Source organism: Anthonomus grandis, chromosome 2, assembly GCF_022605725.1.
Source record: "Anthonomus grandis grandis chromosome 2, icAntGran1.3, whole genome shotgun sequence".
NCBI classification, from domain to species: domain Eukaryota; kingdom Metazoa; phylum Arthropoda; class Insecta; order Coleoptera; family Curculionidae; genus Anthonomus; species Anthonomus grandis.
In genome coordinates, this window is record NC_065547.1 from 163722 (window position 1) to 191099 (window position 27378).

General features: G+C 32.1%; 1 protein-coding gene across 8 annotated transcripts in view; it reads left to right on the plus strand.

Annotated features, from left to right (window-relative positions):
• The window catches only part of LOC126750684 (potassium voltage-gated channel subfamily H member 6), a 232324-nt gene that overhangs the window by 14921 nt on the left and 190025 nt on the right, over positions 1-27378 (plus strand). For 3 of the 8 annotated variants that reach the window (XM_050460364.1, XM_050460367.1, XM_050460368.1), the window contains exon 1: positions 8495-9612. The exons of 2 other annotated variants lie outside the window; for them this stretch is intronic. In XM_050460364.1, coding sequence (XP_050316321.1) covers positions 9513-9612 — 100 coding nt within the window. In that variant the 5' untranslated portion in view covers positions 8495-9512. Of the gene's footprint in view, positions 1-8493; positions 9613-27378 lie in introns of those variants that run through there. 3 more of the 8 variants (XM_050460365.1, XM_050460369.1, XM_050460370.1) reach the window with 2 other exon arrangements.

Below are 27378 nucleotides of genomic sequence, written 5' to 3' on the forward strand. Positions count from 1 at the left end.
TTCTACTTAAATACAATTTTGAAAAATTATTATTTTTTGAATTATAACAAATCCAAAAATAGATTTATTCGATTTTGCTCAAAAGTATTGGATTTATTTGGTTTTGTCCAAAATTTTATTACCAAGCAGCAATAAAAACATTGTTTTAAACAAGAGAGCTTTATTTCTTAAAATATTTAATCCAATATATTAAGAAAAAAGAAAAATAACAAAAAAAAAAATTCTTTAAACAACACAGTCATTAACTAAAACCTAAATATGGAGTGCGTATTCTTCCTCCAAGCAGTCGCAATCATTGCTAATATTATCCTCTTCCTGAGAAATTTTCTCATTATTTTCACCTTCGTCTTTACACAGCAGTTTTTTGTACCAATCAAATTTTTTTTCACTTGCCCACTCTTTTCCAAATTGTTTTTCCATTAGTTGTTTTACACTCTGAATTTTTTTTTGAGGAATGGTATTGCGCAGCGGGACCTCTGACAACGAAAAGTTCTTCAAATTCTTTCCTCTTTTATAGAGATATTTTTTAAGTTCTGATTGGGCTTTGATATTGAATCGGTAGTGTTGGAAGCATGCGATTGATATCTTGATTTCTCCAGTTTTTTTAATGTGATTTTTTTGTAAACGAATTCGTTTTAAATCCGATATTCCTGCAACTTTATTAAGATAATCTTGTAATTCCTTGATATTGAACATTTTCCACTAGGATCCTAAGACCTTAACATTTCCAACTTCAGAATAGTATCCAACATATTCTTCTTTAGAACCAATGGTTGGAGTTTTTCTAAATATTTTTTCCATGCGTCCAAACACTCTGTCCGCTGGTAAAAAACTATGTCCTCTTACAGGGTAGGTAATGATAATTTCAATAATATTATCAGGAGAGTACTTTAAGAGCCAACACATTAACAATTTTTTATGGTAATCATAAGCACAAGAGGAAAGTCCTATGTCACTCTTGGAGTGGTGCTTGCGCGAAGATATTTGTGGGCATTTATCTTGAATCGCTGTAGGTTGTATGCGTCGGGAAATATGTGAGGTGGAAGCCCGTTCCACAAAGAAGATGTTCTCCAGATGATGTTCTCCAGATGAATGAGTCCCGATACAGCGACGTCCTTGGGGTAGGCAGGTGGACTCGATGTTGATGAGCCGCAACTGCTAAACGCGTCCTTCTTGCCGGAACAGCCCTGGGTGGAATCAGGATCCGTTTGTAGACCGTTCGACAATAATTACTATGAGTTGTTCGTACATCCGCGACTATCTATCGCGAGTGTGGACCCGCTCTTACAACTTTCTGTTGACACTTTCCACTCTTGTCAATACTGTCAATCAATACTTGTCAATATGCGATTTCTTCGATTATTTATAAAAATAAAATTATTTATAAAATGGGGAAATGGGCGAAATATGAAAAAAAACACAATGGGAACTAGAACCTTTATTTCAAGGTAAGCAGGGGTTCTAGTCGACTTTAGGTATCTCCGAATTTTAACATTTTTGAATATGAAATAGTAAGCTAATCTTCTTTGGACTATTTTAAGCAAAAAAAATTGGAGGATGAATAACATTTTCTTTAATAAAATAATAAAAACAAAAAAAATTATGACAATGTATACTTATGTACGATATAAACTCGTTTTCGAACACCCTTCGCAAGCACTTTATGGCTTAATGGTAATGAGGGTGAACTATGAGCCGGTCGGCCTGGTTTTAGATTTCAACTGTGCCAGTTTTACTTTTTTATTTTTTTTGCGACTAAGAATTTTGTAGTTTCGGAAAAATTATTTAATTTAAATGAAATTATACATAAAACATGACCAAAAAGACGAAATTGTTTATATAACATTTAAAAAAAAAAAAAAGATTTTACCTTTTCTTGTAATTAAGTCCCTTTATTTTCCTGTAAAAAAACATACCGAACACACCCATAATGTATTATTTATTGTTTTGGTACTTTTTAGATTTCGATCCTAATTAAAAATAATATGAAATATAGGCATATTCTATTTAAAATTAAGTCTAAAGAATATTTATTTTTCATATAAATAACAAAAACAAAATTCCCTTCCACCTTCCTTCATTATTCTTTTTTATTGACGTTTGACATAACGCCGCGAGGTGATAGCGTTGCCATACATGTTCTTTGATTTAAGAATTTTTTATTTCTTCTATATGAATGTTTTTAGTGTTTTGGGCTCGGTTGAATTGCATTGGGTTGATTTTGGGTTGCGTTAGCACACGGGGGGCGTAAGCCTCCCGTGTGCCTCGGTGTTGGGTTGGGCTGGGATGAGATGAGACGGGTTGGGATGGGATGGGATGGGATGGGATGGGATGGGATGGGATGGGATGGGTTGGGTTGGGTTGGGTTGGGTTGGGTTGGGTTGGGTTGGGTTGGGTTGGGTTGGGTTGGGTTGGGTTGGGTTGGATTAGGTTGGGTTGGGAAAAATTGTTTTAAGTTAGGATGTTGAGCATTTACATTTATTTATCGACATTTACGAGCCCTCTCTATATTTTTTTATATGAATAGAATCTCAAAATGTTAGAAAATATGGAGGCTATGAACCTTGCATAAGGGTATGAATTTTTTGCTTGTGTACAAATGTGTGTAAAAGTAAAACCCATTCACTATTATAGTGTAAAAACACTGCTATCATTTTGGCAGATAGATTTAGATGTCTTTCATGTTTTCTCTTATATAAGATATGCTTTTTAGATGTGCTTGTTGCTTATTACATATATACACAATTTGGCAACTGCGAGATCATATGTCAAAAGTTTGACAATGTAATTATCAATAGCAACGAGTTTCGATCATCAAATAGAGTAGAGTAGACCTCTTTTTTGACATAATTTAATATTATTTTTTAGCGTCCTATGTGAATGATCCGCAATTTTTTTCCTCTTAATCTATTCTTTTCAAAGTACTCTTTATGCTCAAATTTTAAAATATTGCAAAATCGGAGATACTTAAAGTCGACAAGACCCGTAAGCAGGTAACCAGGTATCTAACTAAAATTTAAAATAAAATAATCCTAAGCAAATAAAAATGGTATAAGGGTTCTATCTGGGTGTTCTGTGTTCGGCGGTTGTGTTTGTGCTCTCTTGTGGTGGTAAGGCAAATAGTAACTTTTAATTTTATTAATTATTGCTGGATCGGTGGGTAAATGTTTAGTCAACGGTTTATGGTATATGATTATTTGGGATGCTTGTGATACATAATACCATTGTTTAAATAAAGGTATCAGACAACGATGTTAATATATAGTGGTTGGTGTGGTAATGGTAGAAATAGAACATTGTTGTTATTATAGCTTGGCTTACAATTAATCCCAATCCCAACGCAGTTGCTTCCAGCTATTGTAAATTGTACGAAATTGGATTGAGGGCTCACAAATCTGACATCTGACCTGGAAAAACATGCAAATGACGTAATGACAGATGCAGATGACGTAATAAAATTTTGTGAACAGCTTTTGTGAAATTGAAGAAAACAAATGATTTGAAATAACAGAATGTTTTTTTTTGCGCGCGCCCTCTATTGGTGAGGTTAAAGATGAAAATGGCGATTTTGGGCGATAAATTTCGGTATATCTGGCCACACTGGGTACTACCACAGATGTAAATAGTTTCGTGCGGAGCTATTTACATCTGTGGTACTACTTTAAAAAAATTTATTTAATTTGTATTGAAGTGATTTTCTGAAGATTTTCTACAGGTTAGTAAATTTGAAACTTATTAGTTTATTTTTTATTGCCAATGTGTAAATATATTTTTATTAATGTTTATAAATTTAATATTTTACGTAAATAGGAGAAAATAAAAAATAACCTGTGCATGTATTTATCTAAAATTGTTTCATGCTGAAGAGAAAATTAATATTTTAAGTGGTCGACTGAGATAATTTATTTACTGAATTTTTAGGTATATTTTCGAAATTATTTTTTATTTGTGTGTTTCAAAAGTAAGCTAGAGTCTTGTTGAATCTAACTAACCTTTCGACCCTGACTGGGTGAATATTCAGACGTAAATCATACCACAGATAAATAAATATATGTTTCGCGAATTTGTCCGTTTATCTGTGATAATACCTAGAATATTGACTCAACTATTCAACTCATAGCTGGGTAGCCTCCCGTATGGGACCTCAGTACCTTCTAGTGATGGCTGGATAACTAACCCAACTCTCTTCAGTTTTAAATGGATAGTATGCATGAGGAATTAGAAAGGAACAGTAAATAAATTATATTTATTTTTTTGTTGTAACCGAAGGAAGAACTTATTACTCAGCATGATTCGATTTTTAGGGAATTGAGATCGAGGGTTTCTCTGCCGTGCTCTTTCCCCTCGTGAATTCCAGGCTGAGTACGGCATTATTTTTTTTTTACATAAATAAACTAAGTAGGTGTATTATCAAGACTGCATTTTCTTTAATACCATCCTAATAATTCAAATTTTCCTAATTTTGTCTTGTCAAGCGCATCCGAGATAAGTAAAAGAGAGAGTGATTCTGTTATAGTTCAGTTCAGAGATCTATTAGAATCTTTGATGTGCCGCGAATAGTCCGTGCGCCGGTGTTACTTGTATTGTCACATGACATGCATGTTTAAATCGCAAAATTTTATGTGGAAAGAGTCATAAAGTAATATTCTAAGCGATATTTAATCATTTTATTAAATAAATAAATGTTTTAAGCATTTTTTTAAAAATGTATACATTTGTTTCGTAAAATTTGACTACATGCGCCCACGTACTATTTTGTTAGACGTCTGACTTGAGTCACAGGCATTCAAGCGTGAAAAGTTGCACAGGTCCGGCCTTAACATTTATTATTCGGGATTCTTGGGATTAGTTTTATTAAGTTAGAAATTCAGGATAGTTGATAGGTAGATAATATTTAATTTAAATATAAGTAAGATTTAAGTACGTAAAATGAGTTTAACCAAAAATTTTAATTTAATAAGTTTAGTTTTTAGCGCCATCAGTGGGGTGTTTATAACAAGTGATGAGAGAATAGGTGGTACGAATTACTTAGGCCCATTTATTCTGTGTATTAAGGCATTAAATATTTACTGTTTAACACAAAAGGGTAAAATGTTTTGGTTTGTCTTCAAATTTTATATATTTCCTTTTTTTTGGGTATTGAAATTTATTTTTACTTGGTGGTGATTATTAATGGGGATTTTGGCTGCCATATTCAATGTCCTTTATTATTGTTTTTTTTTTAAATTAATACATATTATGATATATTATTATAATATACTCGTAAAAACCCCCATCTCTATATTTCGTACCAATCTCGTTTGATAAAAAGTAATTATATGTAGTCAGAAAAGTGGAAGTATATTTTTTAAAATCAACTTTTACATTAAAAATCATCTAGCTGTCTATATCTTATACGTTTAAAAGACACAAGTTTTACTTGTAAAAAACACATTTTACATCCTGAATGTAATATTTATTAATTTGTTTGCCTCATATTTAGTTATTGTGCATAATAGGAGAGATTAGATGAAAATTAACAAAGATAAATGCTTAGACTACAAACTAAAAATCTTATACAAGACAGTACATTTTAATTATACTGAATCCTAAAACTACAGTGAGGATACTAAATACTTTTATAAATTTAACCAGTCTTTTGAATGTGTCCCAAAGAGTTCAAAATTCTGTTTTTTTGTCTTTGTTCTTTAGCAGTTTCTTCCATTAAGGAAGGAAACAGTTTCTCTGTTGCTGCTATGGATTTCAACTTCATCTCGCACATCAGCATATGGATACTAAAGCATTACATTATAATTATATTCTTTATTGTGTCGCTTAAGGACAAACAGGGGCAGTAAGCTGAAAAAAACAAAACTTTTAATTAATAAAAATAGGGTTTTCTTACTATGGCAAAAAAGGGACTTTTTTCCAGAGAATGAAGGAAGAAGCAGTCTTTATTGTGTCGCTGAAGGGCATATATTGCTGCATGTTGTCAATGAGCCAAAAGATAAGAGTGGAACAAAATTCGTGATAGGGACTTACTAATTTTTGATCAGTTGACTGTCGTTTCCTATAAACCCATTCAATTTTTTTACCCATAAACACTCTATTATTTAAATGTTATTTATGAAAAAACGTTTATCTCAAAATACCTTTATCTCATATAAATGTTGACAAATTATTATGTTTTTACAGGCACTCCTAAAATAAAAATTCCAATTACTTGATTTTTATAAAATGGATTTTAGTAAGTTCTTTAACAAAAACTGAAAGAGCCTTCAGAGTAGTCCATAACTCATTCATTTCAAAATTAAATCAGTAGAACCCTAAGATATTAGGGTATTAACCAGAAAAAAATTATTTTGTCTTTTACAGCCACCCCTGGAATAAAAATGCAATTTTCTTGGCTCTTAATAAATGGATTCTAGTCTTCTCTTCAAAAAAGAATAAAAAAATCTTTAAAGTAGTTCATAAATCAATAACGGTAAAATTTTGACTGTTAGAACTCAAGGTATAAGTAAGATGCCAATAAGAGACAAATTTTTTCCTTCTGGAATAAAATGTCCATTTTCTTCCGACTTTTAGTTATTAAATTTTAGTTATTTTTATAGAAAAGACTAGGAAAGTCTTCAAAGTAGTCAATAAATCAATAATAACGAAATTTTTACTACTAGAATTCAAGATATTGGCGGGCCAATAGGAGACAAATTATTTTTTTTCTTACAGGGACTCCTGGAACAAAAAATCCAATTTTTTGACTTTTAGTAAATGAATTTCAAGCGTTTCTTAAAAACACTAAAAAGGCCTTTAGAGTAGTCCATAAATCAATAATTTCAAAATCTTGACTACTAGAACTCAAGATATTATTGTGTCAATAAGGGACAAATTATTTTATTTTTTACAGGCACTCGTGGAATGAAAATTCAATTGTCTTGACATTTAATAAATAAATTCCATTCATTTCTTCAGAAAAGAGATGGCCATAAATCAATAATTGAAAAAATGTTGATTTTAAAAAATTAAAAATATTGGGGTGCCAATAAGGGACAAAAGTTTTTTTTTCGCACAGGCACTCCTGGGATGAAATTTCAATGTTCTGGGTTTTTAGCTAGTGGATTTTAGTCATTTCTTTAAAAAAGACTAAAAAAATCTTCAGAATAATCCATAAATCAATAATTGCAAAATTTTGACATTTTCCTTTTTGGAAAAATTATTGTGGTTATTATTAAGTAAAAAAAACAGAGGGAAGTAAGCTGTAAAAGACAAAATTTTAGACTTATTTTCTTAATAAAAACAGTGTTTTTCTTACTATAGCAAAAAAAAGGGTTTTTCCCAGAGAATAGTGAAAGAAGTAGTCTTTATTGTGTCACTGAAGGGCAAACAGGGGCAGTTATAATACTTAAACAAATCCACAAACACAAATAAAAAAACACACTTCCTTACAGTAAAAACTGCAAAAAATTTAGACGAATACAGGCCAAATTCTAAACTCACCACTTTCATAAAAGGGGAAAAAGGAAAACCAGCAAAACCCATCAAATAATAATGACCTCACCTGACCTCCCTCCCAACTATTAAAGGTGATAGACCCATCCTTAAAGATTTCTTTAAAAACACGTCAAAAGTAATACAAAAACAGCCCATAAATTTATCTGGGTACGGCCCCGTAATTCTCAAAATCAGTGGGATAGAAAGAGAGATACACAATTACTTGCACAGCCTAAAGTAGGAATCGCCAGAACGCAGATGTTTTATCTTTGTTTAATAGACTGGCTAAAAAGAGGTGAGAAGTCTGTGAGTGCTGGGAGTGTTTAAAATATTTTGTAAGATACTTGGATTTTAGTCCGCGGTCATTTTTTTGATATTATTTTCTTTCTAAAAATGGACATTTTCGAAAGAAAAATAAAAAATAGTATAAAACATGCGGTTTTACGTATATTTAAAATGATTTCATAGATAAACTATATAAAATCTTACCATTTAAACATGTATATCATGTGACAATAAATACGACATAGGCGCACGGACTAGTTAGTGCGGCATCTGCGACACATCAAAGATTCTAATAGATCTCTGAATTGGACTTTACAAAACACAACGTAGGGAGGGTATTGGTTTCTTATTTATTTATTTTTTCTTGTTCAATCTTTTCTTATTTATTTAAAAAAAAAAACTTATCTCATCTATTCTTTATGGACGAACCTGGGTTTGTTATACTACACTACTTTGCTATATAAATTGTACAAGGCAGGAAATAGGAGTTTTTATGTGTTGTTGCCGATTAGGCTCCTTGACTAAAAATGCCTGTTTTACTCATATCCTTAGCATATTGCTAACCAGAAAAAAAATTATTTACAATAAAAGTGCACAATCTTTAGTTTACATGAACCCTCATTAACCTTTGGCAAAAATAAATGAATGATTGAAATTATTTACAAAGTCAGTCCATAAAATGGCAAAACGTGGCTGGTGCTACCTCTAAGCAAAACACAGTATAGAGTCCCGCTGTACATAAACCTCTAAAAATAGACTCTTCGTAAAATCGCTTCGCACCGTGGGATATTTTCAGTCGCGCCTATTTTAAGCCCGTTCTTGTTTCATTTTCCCAAACTTTTTCTTCGGGAAATTCAGTGAGTTCAAGTGACACTCGGTGCGGTTATCTGTCATAAATCGAACAACCTGGATTTATCGCGAATATAATTCGATAAATAAACGAGTCACGAAATTATGAACTGACTGACGGTTTAGAGTGTATTACGTCGGTTTCAAGTCTTTCATGCCGAGTTAAGAGGATTTTTACAGTGCTCCATGTTAATTACACATTATATTATTGGTTTTAAGTAGATTTCTCTTGTCAACAGAAGTAAACTCATTTTAATTTATTTAATTTGATATTTCTTGTGAACATTTGTGTTTTGTGAACAGTTCTTTGATATATTGCCAAAAGAGACAAGTTATAAATACATGCTCGTTAAAAAAAGTGTATACTTCAAACTCTGAAATTCACGAAATTTTTTTTGTACAATTAACAAGTAATTATTTCATTAAGATGTTTACGTTAACTCCAAATAAACGGCCTTGACCTAGTTTGCATTGGCAAAAATATGGCTTTTTTTTCAAATTATAGTACATATAACTAACTTGACCATAAGTTTCTAAAACCGTGAAATGTTTTCCATTGTTTTCTGTGTTACGTGGTCAAGCCTGCCCGACTTAAACTGAACTCCGAGCGTTTTATTGTTATCGAGTAGGCGTGAAACAGCTTAATGTACCTCGTAAATAAACTGAAGTGCGTTATGTACTGTCCAAGGAAATAATTGTGTATCTGGTGCGGTTTTTGGGATGCAAAACAGACGAAACGTTTGCACCTCGTTGTCGAGTTCGCAGCCTGCACACTTCGTTCTATTTTTAGAGGTTTATTGTTTTATGCTGCAGCTTTGACACTGATCACAAAATCTGGATGTACATAGTTTTTATAGGCACAACACGCATTTTCTTCCAAAAATCATCAATGAATGCTTCGATGAATTGACATGAATGATAATTACGAGGAGCATTGTAACATGCCATCGAAAATCAGCGGGAATATCTTGAAATTAATCGAGGATTTGGAGGGTGTTTCTGAATCAACAGGTTTGTACCACAATGCATAAAAAATATGCATAGATAAGCTTGTGTGACTAATATTTCTATATATTATAATAATTGTCATATCGCACATGTAATCCAAAAGTGTCACTATACAAAATATCTTGAATAATTACATTAGAGACCTCTGGATGGCGCAAGTGTCATTATGGCTTACGCAATATTAATACGCTCGTGGCGGGCAATAGTGACATTTTTTGTTTAGTGACGGTTTAGCCAAACCCAAATTGAAATATATTACAAAACTTTATACAGTGACCAAACTTTTAAGCAAATTAGTTGTTCGGCGCGTCGTTCAACACGTCAAAATCGCAAAAGTTTTTAATTAAATAAACTTTACACAGAAAGATTAAAATTGTTCGATCGAAAAAAACAAGACATCAAAAGTCTTATTGAAAATTCCTTAATACTTCAATGCTATGTACACTCCTTTTATAATAATATTTTGTAATGATAATTACCCACTATATTTAATTTACCGAACGAAAATATTTTGTTTTTTCATAATGGAAGCTGTCCATATTTAAAGTTGTGTTTATGTTGTATTTACCAGGTTTTTGAATATTTTGTTTTAGGAATTAATTTTTTGTTTTTGCAGTTGTTTTTATAGCCATTAATTTGGCTTTAGTGCCATTTCTGTAGCAGTGATGTAGACTTTTATTGGCACAGTGTAAATTTAACCGTAGTTTAAAATTTAAACGTAAATGACAGCTATTTTGTATGAATTTGAATGGAAAATAACAGTGATGGTTTAAATTTTAAGCTATGGTTAAGTTCGCGGTGCATAAGTAGTCATTTAGATGGTCGGTTTAAGTTAAGTTAGTAGTTAAGATAAAAAATATTTTTTAGAAGTACCTACCTACATCATTTTTTGTTCAAGCAGTTGTGTGTAAAAATAAATGTTTCATGTTTCATTTAATATAATAATATTATGCTTTTCTACATATTTCTATTTTTTTTTAATTTTATGGTTTGAAAAATTTTGACAAATTCTAAAAATATTGCATATAATAAATGGAAAAGTGACACTATAAATCAAAAAACTAAAAAATAAACAAATAAAAGAATTTATTTTCCATTTCTGTTTAATAAAATGGTTAAAGCCAAAACATCGTTCACTGTGATAAAAAAATCGTTCATTTATTATCAATATAATCACCGTTATTTGTCTTTACATTTTGCCGAAAACTTTAAATTGCTCTCCTGAAAAATTTACATTTTTCGTATAGTGACACTTTTGGATTACATGTGCGATATGTTTGATAACCCATTTAAAACGATAATATCCATACTGCTAAAAATACCGCCCGATAACCATTGATTTTTAATTCCTATTTAATAACTCGCAGGGAATATAACTGGTTCGACTTATAATGCGGAAAAAACATAATAAATCCCGTCTATTTTTGAGGTTTGGCTTGCAATAAAATAGCGTATTAATTTGTAAAGACAGGAAGTGATTACATGAGAAACAAAGTCTGTAATGCTTTTATTATTGTTGAAAGAGTTTTTTACTGAGAAAAACTTATGTACTTTGAAAAAAATTATGAATAAATAGAAAACGCTAGACTTTTAAAGATCACTTATTTTTACAAGAAAATATAAATATTATTTTTATAGAAAACCCTCGTAACTCAAAGTACTTTTACTCATACAGGTATACCTAATATACAGAATCCTGAAACAGTGCGTCGGTTTATAAAAAAAATCATTACATCATTTAATTTCATCTTGATACTAGAAATGTTAATTCAATGTCAATATTGGACTTAACTGGGATTTTAGAAGAATGGAGAATTACTTTGACTTAAATTGTTTCCTTCTGTCATATACAGAGTGGTTGCAGTTAGCAATCATATTTTACAAATTTCAAAGCTCCATTTCTCGCTTTTTTTAAATAGAACACCCTGTATATTTTTTATCCATTTAATGAAGATTTAATACATGAACATTTTTTATTATGTAAACATATTAGCTATCTTTAGTCGTTTTTAAAATATTCACGATAATAATTAAACAAGCATATTAAAAATATTTATCATTTTATTATTATTACATTAAGTGTTCAATATGTCCTCCGTTTTGTTCAAAACATAAATTAATACGTTCCTGAACACTTCTTTCTACTTCATGTAGCATTTGTGGAGTTACTTGAGCAAACGTATCCCGTATTCTCTGCTCTATATCTACTGCCGTTGTAGGTGGATTTCTACTATAAACAATTTCTTTTACAAAACCCCTTAAAAAATAATCTAATTTTGTTAGGTCAGGTGATCTGGCTGGCCAATTAATAGATCCATTTTTCTTCAAAGGTTACATTTAAATATTCAGTGACATTTCGAGAAAAATGTGGAGGAGCTCCGTCCTGTTAAAACCACATTCGGTTTCTAGTAATTAATGGAACATTTACAAGTAATCTAGACAGTTCATTTTGTAAAAATTGAAGGTACATTTCTCCATTGAGATAACCATTAAAAAAATAGGGACCGATAATGGTACTTCCAATAATTCCATCCCACACATTTAATGACCACCTATGCTGGTAGTCGATCTGCCGCATAAAATAGGGGTTTTCGGATGAAAAATAATGAAAGTTACTGATATGTTTTTATGAAATGTTGCCTCATCCGTAAATAAGACATTATTAAAAAACGTGGGGTCGTTTTGTAATTTATTGTTATTCATGGATGTGGTATGGATGAAAATGATTTCTTTTTAAAATTCGTTGCACTGATCTTTCACTTATTCCAACTGCTGCTCCGATATTTGAATGACTTAAGTGAGGATCTTCGCTTACCATTAATAACACATCTAACTCTTGCTCCTGATTAGTAACAGGCCTAATTCTATCTTGCTTGGGGTAACAAATACTCCCTGTCTCCACAAATCTTGCTAGTAACCTTCTAAAAGATTTTTCTTCTGGACATCTTCTATCAGGATAGCGCGCCCCATACATTCGAGAGGCTAAGAAGCAATTCTCTTCAGATTTCCCCAACACAAATATCATGTCAACAAGTTCGTCTTTGCTAAAATGCATTTTATAAGTATGCAATTTTCGTTCAGATTAGATTTCTGAAACAAAACTTTAAATTTCTTTTACAAACAAAGTTACGATAATTCAAATAACTGAATACTTAAGCTGATAATACACATACAAAATGATATTCTCACCAAAATATCAAAAATTTATTTAGAGAAACAGGTGAAATATTTTGCTTGGCAACAAAAAAGGTATTAAAATAACTATTTTGTTAAGAATGCAGATTTCCTGGTTCTTATTTAAACATTTTATTATCTACGGATAATTATCGTGAATATTTAAAAAACGACTAAAGATAGCTAATATGTTTACATAATAAAAAATGTTCATGTATTAAATCCTCATTAAATGGGAAAAAATATACAGGGGGTTCCATTTAAAAAAAGCGAGAAATGGAGCTTTGAAATTCGTAAAATATGATTGCTAACTACGAACACCCTGTATATGACAGAAGAAAACAATTTAAGTCAAAATAATTCTCCATTCTTCTAGAATCCCAATTAAGTCCAATATTGACATTGAATTAACATTTCTAGTATCAAGATGAAATTAAATGATGTAATGATTTTTTTTATAAAAAAAAATATTGCAGTCAAACTGCGCATGACAAAGCAGCCATATTTAGCGTATACTAGGTAACCTATGACAGTCTTAAAAATAAAATAAAAAGAATGGCATTCCATTTAAAAAAAATGCTGCTTATATCGTCCTACTTTTTTGAAGCACCCTGTATACTTCAAAATATTTTCCAGATATGCGCTATCCGTTCCCAAAAATATTTTAAGAGGTTAGAAAATTTTAACCTATTTTTTTTAGGCTTTATGGAAAACCGACGCACTGTTGCAGGACCCTGTATACTATTGTTTTTCATATTCAAAGAATTTTATTCCCGGAATTGAAGCAACGAAGTTGATTTTCTTTAATTCTGGATTCGATAAATTGATAACCGATGGTATCTTAGCGGTATATCAAAAACAGAACATAGCATTCTTCTGAAAATTTGGAAATCGTAGTAACAACTGCTCTAAAATATTTTCAACGCTGCAGCGATGCCGTTTATATAGAAAAATGGCAACACATTTGATTTATTAAATAGATTAAAACACCCTTTTTCAAGAAAAAAAAATGTGACGTGTTTTTTTTTTGCTGTAAACTAAGGGATAAGTAATTGTTTATTTCTCAGCTATTTAAGTCTCTAAAAAGCTCAAATTTTAAACATCACTTTAAGAGACTATTTTGATTATTAAAATTGTGTCAAGGTATTCTGGACTGAAGGTGGCTCAATGAAATATGTTTGACCATTTGCTGCTGGTGGAATAGCTGCAAGAATAAGATCAATACTAATCACGAAAAAATTATTAAATCTATGTGCAATATCATCCTCCTGTGTAATAATTCCATTTTCAAACTTTATTTCATTAGGCATGTTTTGGTTTTTTCGTGGCAAAAGTGTCTTCAGATTTTTCCAGAGTTCTTTTTGATTATTTTTATTTAGATCTATGGTATTAGCAAAAAATCTATCCTTTTCTACTCTTATCTTGCTTACTATGGTATTTCTTATAGCCTTATATTCATTCCAAATATTGTCGTTATTTTCTATGGCAGCCCTTTAATATAATCGATCCCTTTCCTGCAATTGCTCCCTTATATCTTGAGTTATCCATTTCAAATCGGCTTATTTCTGTTTTTGCATAATTTTGATCCTCGGGCACACACTGTCAAGAATTGTTCTAATATCTGTGACAAAAGTATTAGCTAGTAATGCTAGTATAGCTAGTTTTTATTTTGTAAATTACTTAATTAGGTATGAAAATATCACAATGGTATAATAGATAAATTATTTTACTGTTTTACAAAAAATATACAGGGTTTTGAAAAAAACATTTTTTTTTGGAGAAGGTTAATTTTTTCAAAATTTTACAAAAACTTTATCTTAGCATATATCAGTGTTTAAAAAATTTACAAAATTTTGAGAACATTTTTTTAGAAGGGTTTGTTTTTTTTTCTTAAAATTTAACAAAATGCTCATATCTCAAAAACCTTAAAAATAAAATTCTGAAAATTTCTATACGTGTTCCTGGAAATATTTGAGTGCTCACATATTTCAGTATTTAAAAAAAAATTCAAGGTTTTGGGTAAAATTTTTTTTGAAAGATCGATTTTTTTCAAAAATTTGTCAGAATGCCCATAACTCAAAAACTAATAAAAATAAAATTTTGAAAAATTTTATACATATTTCAGGCCACGCAATTTGACTGCACACCTTTGTCAGCGTTTTTTAAAAATCCACAGGATTTTGAGAGAAAAAATATTTTTTGTTTCCAGTTTAATTTTTTTTCTAAAGATTTCAGAAAATGTCCATATAGTAAAAACCAGTAGAAATAATAATATTTTGGAGATTTTTACACGTATTCCTAAAATAATTTAATTGGATACCTAGTTCAGCGTTTTCCAAAAATTTATAGTTTTTTTTTTTAACAACAAAAATCAAAAAAACAGTGGAAATAAAATTTTGAAAATTTCTATACATATTCCCAGAATAATTTGAGTGGACCTCTATTTTAACGTTTTTAAAAAAACGAACAAAATTTTGAGAAAAAATATATTTTTTTGAAAGTCAATTTTTTTCCAAAAATCTCACAACATACCTATAACTAAAAAACCAGTTGCAATGAAATTTTGAAAATTTTTGCACATATTCCTGATACAATTTGACTGAATACTTATTCCAGTGTTTTTTTAAAATCAAGGTTTTGAGAAAAAAAAATTTTGGAAAGGTCGATTTTTGGCACAAAATATCGATTTCTCAAAAATCAATAAAAATAAAATGTTGAAAAGTATTCCTAAGATAATTTATTAATTAAAGCGCCCCTTTTATTATTTTTTAAATTCATAAAATACCCATAGACTAAAACCCAGTGAAAAAAAAATTGAAAATTTTCATACATAATAAAATAATTTAATTACCCACCTGTTTCAGTATTTATCAAAAAATTACCAGTTTTGAGAAAAAAAAATTTGAGGGGTCATCAATCATTTTTCAAAATGCCTATAACTCAGAAACCCGTCATAGCAAAAAATTTGTACACATATTCCTGCAACAATTTGACTACTTATAATTGTTTTAGTGTTTTTTTTTTAAATGTACGCAATTTCAAGAAAAACAATTTTAGAGATAAAATAAACTTTCAAATTATTCATAACTCAAAAATTAGTGGAAACAAATTCTATACATATTCATGAAGTAATTTAACTGAACACCTATTTCAGCATCACTTCCAAAATTTCCTTTAGTAATACTTTTTTTATTTTTACGTATGTAACTAACGAAGTGTTTTGTTGTATAAATAAGCTTTTTTATCCACTTGTTGTAAACCTAGATACAATGTGTTAACTTTTCTACTTAAAGTTATTTATAAAACATAATGGTAATACTGTAACCAAAAATATCACTCTCGTTTATTAAACTATTGTGACATTTTCATAGCTAACCAAGTAATTTACAAAATAATAATGTTTAAGATTATCAAATTTAATGAAAATAAGAATTTATTTTAAAAACGCGACTACTAAGGTATAGAAATGCTTTATATTAAATTAAAGGCATTTTAACTGTCTATTAGAAAATAAAATCAAATAAAGGGTGTTTTATATAAAAGACTTTTCGCCATTTTAGTAAATGAAAAATTGTAATTTAATATTCAACCAGTCTGTATAATGCTAATTAAATTAGGCTACTGAGATAAGTATAGAGAAGTATGTTTAAAAAAGACTCGAAACGAAACAGCAAAATCAAAATAGCTAAAAATTTACAGGGTGTTCCTACAGTACAGTCTTAATTCCAGCACTAGAGTTAAAAGACACTTAAATTCGGTAACACAATAGATAAAGGTAATGCTACTGGTTCTTTAGATAAATTAAATTTATTAATTAATAATGCTTACTATTCTAAATTACCTAAAGATTCTACAGAAAAAATTGAAAATTTACTTAGAAAACAATTTCATCACAACAATATAAATTTTTACTTAATTTTGGTCGAGGCCTACTCTCACTTGTCTTCCTCTTCTTTCATTTAAAAATTGATTTGACTGGAAGCTCTTATTTCACACCTTAGTTTAAAGAAGAAAAACCGCCAAACACAGTCCCGGAAACGCTCTAAATCACAACCAAATAAAATAATGTTTAAAAGGGAAAAGCGGTTTCCACGTCAAAATTACTGAAACACGGTCAAGTATCGATTATCATGCAGCATTTTCCACACACATTTTTTCTTCGCGACGGGGTCTTTTGGAGTGTTTTCTCGAAATGTGCGTGCCTAGAATACGGAATCACATTTTAGTTTTCGACAAATGAAGGTTTCCAGGCTAAAAAAAAAAGACGACCCTTGAACAGAAGAGTAATATGGTAGACACCTTAAATGAAAAGCGCAATGAAATTTTCCAATTGAGACATTAAAGTCACCGGCTCATTTCTCACAATTTAATTAAAGAAATTAACATAAGTTAACAGAACTAGATGAACTCATGTCCATAAACAGGAGTATGGTTGACTCTATTTAAGTACTAGAGGCAGACAACCTTTTTGTGTGTGAGAAAATCAAACGGCTTATTTTAGTGAATCAAGAACTTTAAAACATGATTGTCAAAATGTGTCTATACAAACTGAAAGCACAATTAATACGACAGCACTTACGATGCCAAAAATGTTTTTTAAAGATGTAACACAAAGAGTGGTGAAAATAGTCTGATCTTGGTATATAAACAGGCCTTTAATTTAATGAATGTTTTTAATAATAATAATAATAATAATAATGACTTTTATTTTCCCATATAATACAAAGATATAAACTTATTGCTAAGGTCTATGACGGCGAATGCCTAGCTTATAGCTACTCTACTGAACCCTATACCTTAAGCTAAAACCAACTACATAACAATTTACATAGGTACTATAATTTATTTTAAAAAAAAGCAAGCAAATATGTAAATTCGTGAGTTTAGTATTTAATATCAATAAGTACTACACCCTAAACATTATAGCAATCAGATTAGCCACTATAAAACATCATAATATACTCCATCAAATATTTAATGTAAGACCTAATTTTTCTTTTAAAAGACACTTCCGGCAGATGTTTCAAATTATTTAGAATCCTGTTGTAAAGCTTCGCTATATTATAAATAAAAGATCTCTCAAAGATAGACGCGGAGTGACGTGGTATGGTTATAGAGCCTTTGTCGCGAAGATCTAAGTTATGTATTTCAGTGCGAAACTTAATTTTTTTGTATAAATATTCTAAACATTTCCTTGCTATTATTTTATAAACTAAAACTATTGAGTGATAAATAAGCCTCTTATCCATTCTAAGCCAGTTCAACTCTCTTAATTTAGCCGATACTCCCTGTTCCCTGCCCCGCAGACCCCCAATTAACCTTACGCAATGATTCTGTATTAGTTGGATACGGTATTTATCTCTTACTAGCAAACATGGTCCATATACTACATCTGCAAAATTAAAATGGCAAAGCACTAAAGAGTCACAGAGAATCCTTTTCATTGAAGTTGTTAATAAGTGTCTTTGCTTAAATATAAGTTTTAAATTGATAAAGGCTTTCTTTATACACATATTAATGTGTTGAGTGAACCGTAAACTGCTATCTAAAATTAGGCCCAAACTCTTAGCAAAATCGGTGACAATAAGACCCTCGTCATTTAACGTTAATTTAATATTAGGTAATTGTGAATTTTGTGCCCTGTTTCTACCAAAAAGTAAGACTTGAGATTTAGAAGGATTGAGCTCTAAACAATGTTTCTGTGAGATTGAAAGAAGCGTACTTAAATCTTCATTTAATTGATTTATGGTTTGTAGCAACTTACAGGATTTATACATTTGTGTATCATCTGCGTAAAAATGAAGAAGTGCAAATCTAATGTATTTGGTCATCTGTGAAGTATACAATGTAAACAGAAGAGGTCCCAAAATGGATCCCTGTGAAACACCAAATAAAAGCTGTTCTGCATTGGACAATTTACCATTCAATTTTACCCTTTGACTTCTACCTTGTAAATAACTATCAATTAAGGTGCATGAATGTATATTAAAACCCAGATATTTTAAAATTGCCAAAAGAAGAGTGTGATTTATCCTGTCAAACGCTTTTGAATAGTCTAGAAGAATAAAGACAGTTAGTTCGTCCTTTTCGATAGCTTGAATAATATCATCTGTGACCTTCAAAAGCGCCGTCGAGCAACTGTATCCTGGTCGAAATCCAGACTGTACTTCCGGTAGTAAATGATATTTTTGTACATATTCCTTTATCTGGATATTAAGAATTCTTTCTAAGACCTTAGAAAGAGTAGGAAGTACACTAACCGGGCGTAAGTCCTTCAATTCTACAGGATTATTTACTTTAAGAAAAGGTGTTACCAAAGAGCATTTCCATTTATCAGGAAAAGATGATTTTTCTATACAATAGTTTACTAAATGTGTTATTACAGGGAGAATTATAGGACAGCAAAGTAGCAACATTGAAGGGTTCGATATGGACTGTATAATTTATTTGTAATAACTTTAATATTTATATTAAATACAACCGTAAAAGTAACGACTGGTACATAGGAACGGCGTCGTGGTGTGAGCTTATTGAAGACTCTCATTAAACTAACTACGAGCGGTGATGCCGCTGTTCAAATTTGGCCCTAACATGCCGCCCGCCTTGAAATATCAATTTCAACATTAGTAATATAAAAAACAAGCAAACTAAATAAATTTAAATTGTTACAAGTGCCTTAGCCTTAAGAAAAAATATTAAACTAACTTAAATAAAATACAATACCAATCAGGCATTAACAGAACATATTTTAAAATTAATTCTGTTCTATTAAATTATTTTCACTGATAGGCAGCACACAAAGTTTTGTAACAGCCCGTTTACAACAGGTCCTGTCCTTGCACATAACTGTGGCGACTCGTACGACCTTGTCTTCACCGTAGTGTAATTCTGTGACTCGACCTAGCTTCCATGCTGAAATCGGCAAATTGTCCTCCTTAATCAGCACAATCGATCCAAGCTTCAACAAAGAAGGATGATTTTTCTTCCACTTGACCCGGCTTTGCAACTCCGAAATATATTCTTTGTTCCAACGCTCCCAAAAGTGTTGCACGATTGATTGAAGTCGCTGAAACTTGGCAAGACGATTTTCAGGCACTTGCTTGTAGTCATCATCGGGAAGGGCTGTCATCGGTCTTCCCAGCAGGAAATGAGCTGGGGTCAGAGGTGTCACATCCTCAGGGTCCGTTGACAATGGCGATAAAGGTCTGGAGTTTAACACTCCCTCTATTTGCGTTAAAATCGTGCTAAGCTCTTCGTAGGTAAGTTTAGCTTCACCAATTACGCGTTTTAAATGATACTTAACACATTTAATGCCCGATTCCCATAACCCGCCAAAATTAGGAGCCCTGGGAGGTATAAAGTGCCAGTTAATACCTTCACTAGACAAAGCAGAATCAATCCTATCAGAATTGGACTCAAAGAATTGACGTAAAATTGAATTGGCCCCGACAAAATTAGTGCCATTATCAGAATAAAGGTGCAAAGGTTTACCTCTTCTCGCAACAAATCGCCGCAAGACCAAAATAAACGATTGACTTGTGAGATCTGTCACGCACTCTAGATGAATACATTTTGTACTCATACAAATAAAAATACATATGTACGCCTTTAAAAGTTTGGGATTTCTAGTTTTTCTGTCCCGAATTTCAATTGGGCCTGCGTAGTCAATACCAGTATATGTAAACACTGGTTGGTACGCTGATACTCTACATTCGGGTAAATTTCCCATAATATAATCAGCAGTTACTGGTTTAGCCTTAAAACAAATAACGCACCGTCTAACAACAGACCTAGCTAGGCCACGACCAGAAATTGGCCAATATTGTTGTCTTACAGTATATAACAACTGCTGTGGACCGCAGTGCAAAAGGCGTTCATGGGTATGACGCATAATCAAAGTAGTTAAAAAATGTTTATTATGTAAAATTACAGGATGCCTTTGTTCCTCAGAAACCTTCGCCTTTTGAATCCTACCACCTACTCTTATTAAACCATCACTGTCAATATATGGATTAAGGCTCAAGAGTTTACTAGACATTTTTATTTTCTTCTGACTTAAAAAGGAATGATATTCACTGGGAAACGATTGTTTTTGAGCAATTTTTAACAAATTCTGTAACGAGAAATTAAGCTCACTACAAGACAAAGGCCCACAGAATTTCCTTTTATCTTTCAAATTTTTAATAAATCTTAAGACATATGCAAACACCCTTTGTAATTTAATTAATTGTGAAAATTTATCTAAATTAAAATCAGGTGCCTTGAAGACAATAGCCGAATGGGAAACAACTTTTTCCTCCGGTATTTCTTGTGGTACAACTGGGAACTCTTGCAAATTATCTGAGCATAAAAAATAAGACACGGGTCCCTTCCACCATAGCTCAAAATTTAAAAGTTGTTGGGCTGAAATGCCTCTGGATAGACAGTCGGCAGGATTTTCCTCTGACCTTACATGAAACCAATCAATCGAACTGGTTAAGGCCTGAATTTTAGTGACTCTGTTTGCCACGAATGTTTTCCAACGACTAGGGCAGCCCTTTATCCAACAAAGAGCAATAGTGGAGTCAGTTAAATAATAACATTTATCAATGTTTAACTTGATGGATTCCTTTACCTTATCCACCAACTTTGCAGTAAGCAACGCAGCACACAGCTCAAGGCGAGGTAAACTTATAGTCTTAATTGGGGCAATGCGAGACTTTGATAACAATAGATTAGAAGACACAACCCCATCCTCTGTAGAGCTTACTATATAAACGCAACCTCCATAGGCCCTTTCGGAGGCGTCTGCAAATCCATATAAACAAACCTTTAGGAAACCATTGCATAAAACAAACCTTGGAATTTTTAACTCATTTAGAGTTTGAAGGTCTTCACAAAAATGTATCCATTTTTCAGTAAGAACTGCCGGTACTGGCTCATCACAAGAAAGCTGGATTTGCCATAAAGATTGCAAAATAAGTTTTGCAACGACAACTATTGGCCCTAGCAGTCCCAAAGGGTCAAATATTTGGCTTGTTACTGACAAAATTACCCTTTTGGTCAGAATGCCCCTACCAGAAAATGATTTTATCGAATAATGAATAGTATCACTATAAGCATTCCAAATGATACCCAAAGTTTGATTTTGTTCAGTTTGGCCAATTTGCAAAATACCCGAAGATATTTCATTATCTACATGAAACTTAGGCAGCAATTCAGGCCTATTAGAAAGCCATTTTCTTAATTTAAAACCTCCAGACTCCAAAATAAATGATATATCTCGTTGAAGCTGCAATAGTTCAGCACTTGAAAAGGTTCCGGCCAAAAGATCATCAAAATAAAAGCAGTTTAAAATAATTTCACAAGCCTGCGGAAATTCATGTTTAAAATCTAATGCCAACTGCTTTAGACACCTGACTGCCAAAAATGGCGACGAGGCGCAACCGTAAGTAACAGTCTGTAGCTCGTAACATTCAATAGAAGCATCCGAGGACTGCGGATCCTTCCATAAAATTCTTTGAAATCGTCGTTCATCGGGATGAATAAGTATCTGACGATACATCTTGGATATATCTGCATTAATGACAAACGGGTAAATTCTAAACTGTAAGAGTATAGACAAGAGATCTCTTTGAATAGTTGGGCCCACATACTGAATGTCGTTTAAAGATAATCCAGTATCTGTCTTGGCTGACGCATCAAAAACTACCCTAAGCTTTGTCGTCAAACTTGATTCTTTAAGAACTGCATGATGCGGTAAATAATAGCATAACCTGGAATCGACGTCGCTGATAGAGAAGTTTTTGACTTTAACCATATGCCCTAAGTCCCGGTATTCATTCAGAAAATCAATATACTCTCTTTCTAAAGACTTATTTTTGTTTAAACGCTGCACCAAAAATGTTAAACGCTTAGCAGCCATTTCCTTAGACATTCCTAATTTGCTAACATTATCCCTAAAAGGAAACTTGACGATAAAATGACCTTTATGATCACGACTATAATTTTGCATAAAATGATCCTCACAAAACTGTTCAGAATCTGAGTATAGCTGATTTAATGTCTCTGGACAATGTTCTAACTCCCAAAATTTTGTCAACTGCATATCAATAACCTCATTTGAAATATCTCTAGAAAAACAAGAAATAACAGTGTTTTCTGAAAAACCAACTTTGTTAAAATTCTTATTAAAATGACCGCCAAAGATCCATCCTAATTTCGTTTTTTGTACAACCGGCAAACCAGGTGAGTTTATTTGTTCATTTAATAAAATACGGTAGAAGATGTCTACTCCTAATAAGATATCAACTGGCCCTGGTATGTTAAAGGAATCATCGGCTAATTCCAAATCAGCAGGCAAATTCCACTGCGAAACATCAAATGACGTCGTAGGCAAAAATTGAGTTATTTTGGAAATAACAAGACAAGAAATAAAATCGCTAAAAAGTCCATTAATTGAAGAAATATTTAAATTTATCCTGGAGTTGACGGTGGTCGTCAGAGCCTCACCGACACCCAATTTATTTACCAAACTATCCGTAATAAAATTACTCTGAGATCCAGCATCTAATAATGCACGCACAACATACATCGCTCCGTTAGAATCACAAACTCTTATTTTCGCCGTCGATAAAACTGACAACGTCGTCCCCTGTCCACTCGTATGACCAACAAGTGTCGTCATCGGCTCCGCGACTGCTTCACCTGCGTCTGGGGCATCACGCCTATTATGCTGTTGATCGTCCGGAGTATGGCTACTTGATGAATGAAGAAGTGTATTGTGCTTGAGTCCACATTGGCGACAAGTTGAATTACTACAGCAATTTTCTATGGTGTGAGAGGGATTAAGGCAATTAACACATAAATTCAATTTATTTACTGCTGAACTTCTAGCTTTAACATCCAATTTTTTCAAGGCAAAACACCGATAGACGGAATGATTTTTCTTACAGAAATAACAAACAAATTTGGCTTGCTTTTGGGAGTTCGTGGTAGAATGGTGACAACGAACTTTATTTTCGGTACGCGGCAACGTCCTTGGCTGTTTAACAGATTCCAATTTTTCTAAAATTTCACATCTTGCCTTTAAAAATGTATTTACATCTTTAAACTGGGGCAATTCACCTGAAATTTGATAAGACTCCCATTCTCTCCGTGAAATTGAATCGAATTTACTAGTAAGTAAATAGACAATCAAAGTGTCCCAATTGTCTGTATTTTGTCCTAAACTTTTAAGCGAGCGCAAATTCTTGTTAAACAAGTCATATAACTTTCTCAAATCATTATGCGATTCTTTAGTTAATGCAGGGTACTCAAACAAAGCCTTTATGTAATTAAAGATAATTAATCGTTTATTCTCATACCTGTCAACCAAAAGAGACCAGGCAACAGAGTAGTTGTCATTTGTTACCGATAAATTAGCAATAGCCTGCAGAGGCTCGGCTTCTAAATATGATTTTAAATAATAAAAACGCTGTATATCGCTTAGATTATAATTATTATGAATCATTGCAACAAAAGAGTCTCTAAACTCCAGCCATTTTTCATAGGCTCCGTTAAACATAGGAAGCTTTAGATCAGGCAGCTTAACAAACATAGGAGTATGAGAAAATGTTTGAGTTTGAGCTGATGGCTCCAACTGAGAGAAAGTTTGAGGTTGAGCTGATGGCTCCAACTGAGAGAAAGTTTGAGGTTGAGCTGATAGCTCCGATTGAGAGAAAGTTTGAGTATTTGCAGTGCTCTGCACTGTCACCGGTACATCAGGTATATCGTGAATAGACCTTGCAACAATGCTGGAAGTTGCCTTTGCACTTTTACCTGAACTACTAGTATGTGACATATTGCATGACTTAAATTTATTAACAACAATCTTAATTTTACTAATAATAGAGTAAAACTCCTCCTCAAAACTAAGTCTCTCTGAAGATTCCTTTTCAATAATTTCATCAATATTTACATTTTCCTGATCAGCGGCACTCAACTCTACCTCAATGTCATTTTGAATGTCTTCAAACTGGCTCAAGAGAGGTTCGGCTCTGTCTAGGCGACTATGAAGTTGAGTAACCTCCAATTCAGAAATATTATTTAGGTCAAGGGCATCAAAATGGTGTTTAAGTCTTGTCAACTGACCTTTAATACCACCTCTTTTTAATCTAAGTTTGTTTAAATTTGACATTTTAACTATTGAGATATAAATAAAATGTAATTGTACGTATTTCACTAAACAAACCTACCAGAACTGAACAATAAAATAACCCAAATAGACTGACCAAAGTAATAAATGTCAACGGACTTACATGTCTTCCTGATTACCACTTTAGCAATCAAACCATTAACAAACTTGCAAATTCCGGCCTGGGAACTAGCAGTAGTAGGCTCCAAAATTAGCCTCGTGAAGGCGTTGCAAAAATGGCCGCGACAACAGGCACCAAATTTGCCACAATAAATGTAATTTCTACCTCAAATCCGGTTCGTCTGGACCAAAAATGAAGGGTTCGATATGGACTGTATAATTTATTTGTAATAACTTTAATATTTATATTAAATACAACCGTAAAAGTAACGACTGGTACATAGGAACGGCGTCGTGGTGTGAGCTTATTGAAGACTCTCATTAAACTAACTACGAGCGGTGATGCCGCTGTTCAAATTTGGCCCTAACAAACATATCAATACCAATATCATCATCTCCAATGGCTTTTGATTTAATTTGAAAAAGAGCATCTTTAACTTCTTGATCCGTAGCTAATCTGAAATGAAAAACATTGGCCTTTGATAATGTATTATTAAGGTAAAAATTTAACAAATCCGCATCAGGATTAACTTGTGGTATATTAACAAAATAGTTGCTAATATCCTCTGCAGACCAACGCCCCGGAATCGCACTATTTTTTGATCACCCATAAATATCTAAGTCACGCATCAATTTCCAATTTTCTCTAGATCCGTTAATTCTGATTTGATTTTCAAAATATCCCCTCTGTTCCCTCTTAAAAGTTGCACTTACATAATTTCTTAACTCTTTATAAGATTCCTAGTCATCACGCAACTTACTCCTCTTATACTTAGTTAGAGCTTTATTTCTAAGTGACATTAAATATTTTAAATTAGGTGTTATCCAATGAATTTTTTTCTTAGTAATGCGTACAGTTCTTTTTGGAGCATAAATATCAAAAAGTTCTATTAAACAGTTGGTAAATGCATCGATCTTAGCGTTTAAATTTGTCAAATAAAAGATTACATCAAATAAAATGGTCTCTAGTTGCCTAGTGAAATCCTCCTTGTTAAAATTTTTAAAATCTCTATAAGTATGAAAAAAAGCCTCCGGCTTTGCCACTTTTAAGCTTAAGTCACATGTTAGAAAACAATGATCTGAAAAGTTAGAATTTAAATCTATATTTACCGAACTAATAAATTCTTCATGCGAGCAAATAAATAAATCCAAAAGTGTTTCACCTGAGAGTCCTTGATGAGTAGGTTCATCCACCATTTGCTTTAAACTTAAAGACTCTAGAATGGATGAGAAGAGTTCAACAACATTAGATTGCAGATTAAACATATTTACATTAAAGTCGCCCATACATAAGAAAAGGTCACATTCTATTAGTAATGTGGAAACATTTACCTCAAATTCAGCATAAAAATTATTAATATTACTATTGGGCGGCCTATAATAACATCCCACTATAAATATCTTGTTTTCAATTTTGATTTTTAACCATAATTGTTCTGGATAATTCCCAGTTAAACAATTAATTATTTGAAAATTAATAAAACTCTTTACATAAAACATTACCCCCTTCCCCCCCCCCCCCTCCTCGACCAGTAAAGCGATCTTGCCTAACTAAATTATAGCCTGGAATTCGAAGAAACTCATCCGTCGTGTAATTAGTTCACCAGGTTTCAGATAACCCTACTATATCTACATTATTATCTAATACATAAGATTTAAAATTAATAAACTTTGGCAACAAGGAACGAATATTAATTTGACCTATTTTTAGTTTGTCCGCCATATTCTTTAAATGATTTTATAATAGGTAAATTAAAAGTATATACTCAAAATATGATAATAAGAAGTATTAAGCAGTAATTTCATCTAAGTCCATATCATTCCTAATTACTAAGTACCTTTCACCATCAGCTTTTCGAACTAAAATGTTGCCATTTCTGTGCCAAATATATTTATACGAGTCCTTTAAATGCTGCTTGGTCCTCTAAAGAAGTAGATAAGTTTCTTTTGTGAGCTCCCCTTCTATATAAATCGGTGTTGCTGAATCTCCCATACCTGCATTGCTTGCAGTGATTTTCCCCTTGGTGGCCCTGGATCGTAGGAGGCGCTGCTTTAAATTCTCAGATTTCAAGGTAATTATGGTTTTAACCCCATTTTTAACCGGTATGTGTTGCTTCTTGTCCACATCACTTTCTTTGACGTCTGGACACACCCTATGTAGCAATTTTAATACACAAGTATCTTTATTTTCCACTTTAACAGAAGCTAGAAGTCCAGTAACACAAACATTATTTTTTATTTTAGCAGTCTCGTTCATATTTATGGCTGATTTCAGTTTTTGTACCTCCTTTTCTCATTTAAAAAATCCATAGATTTTCTCA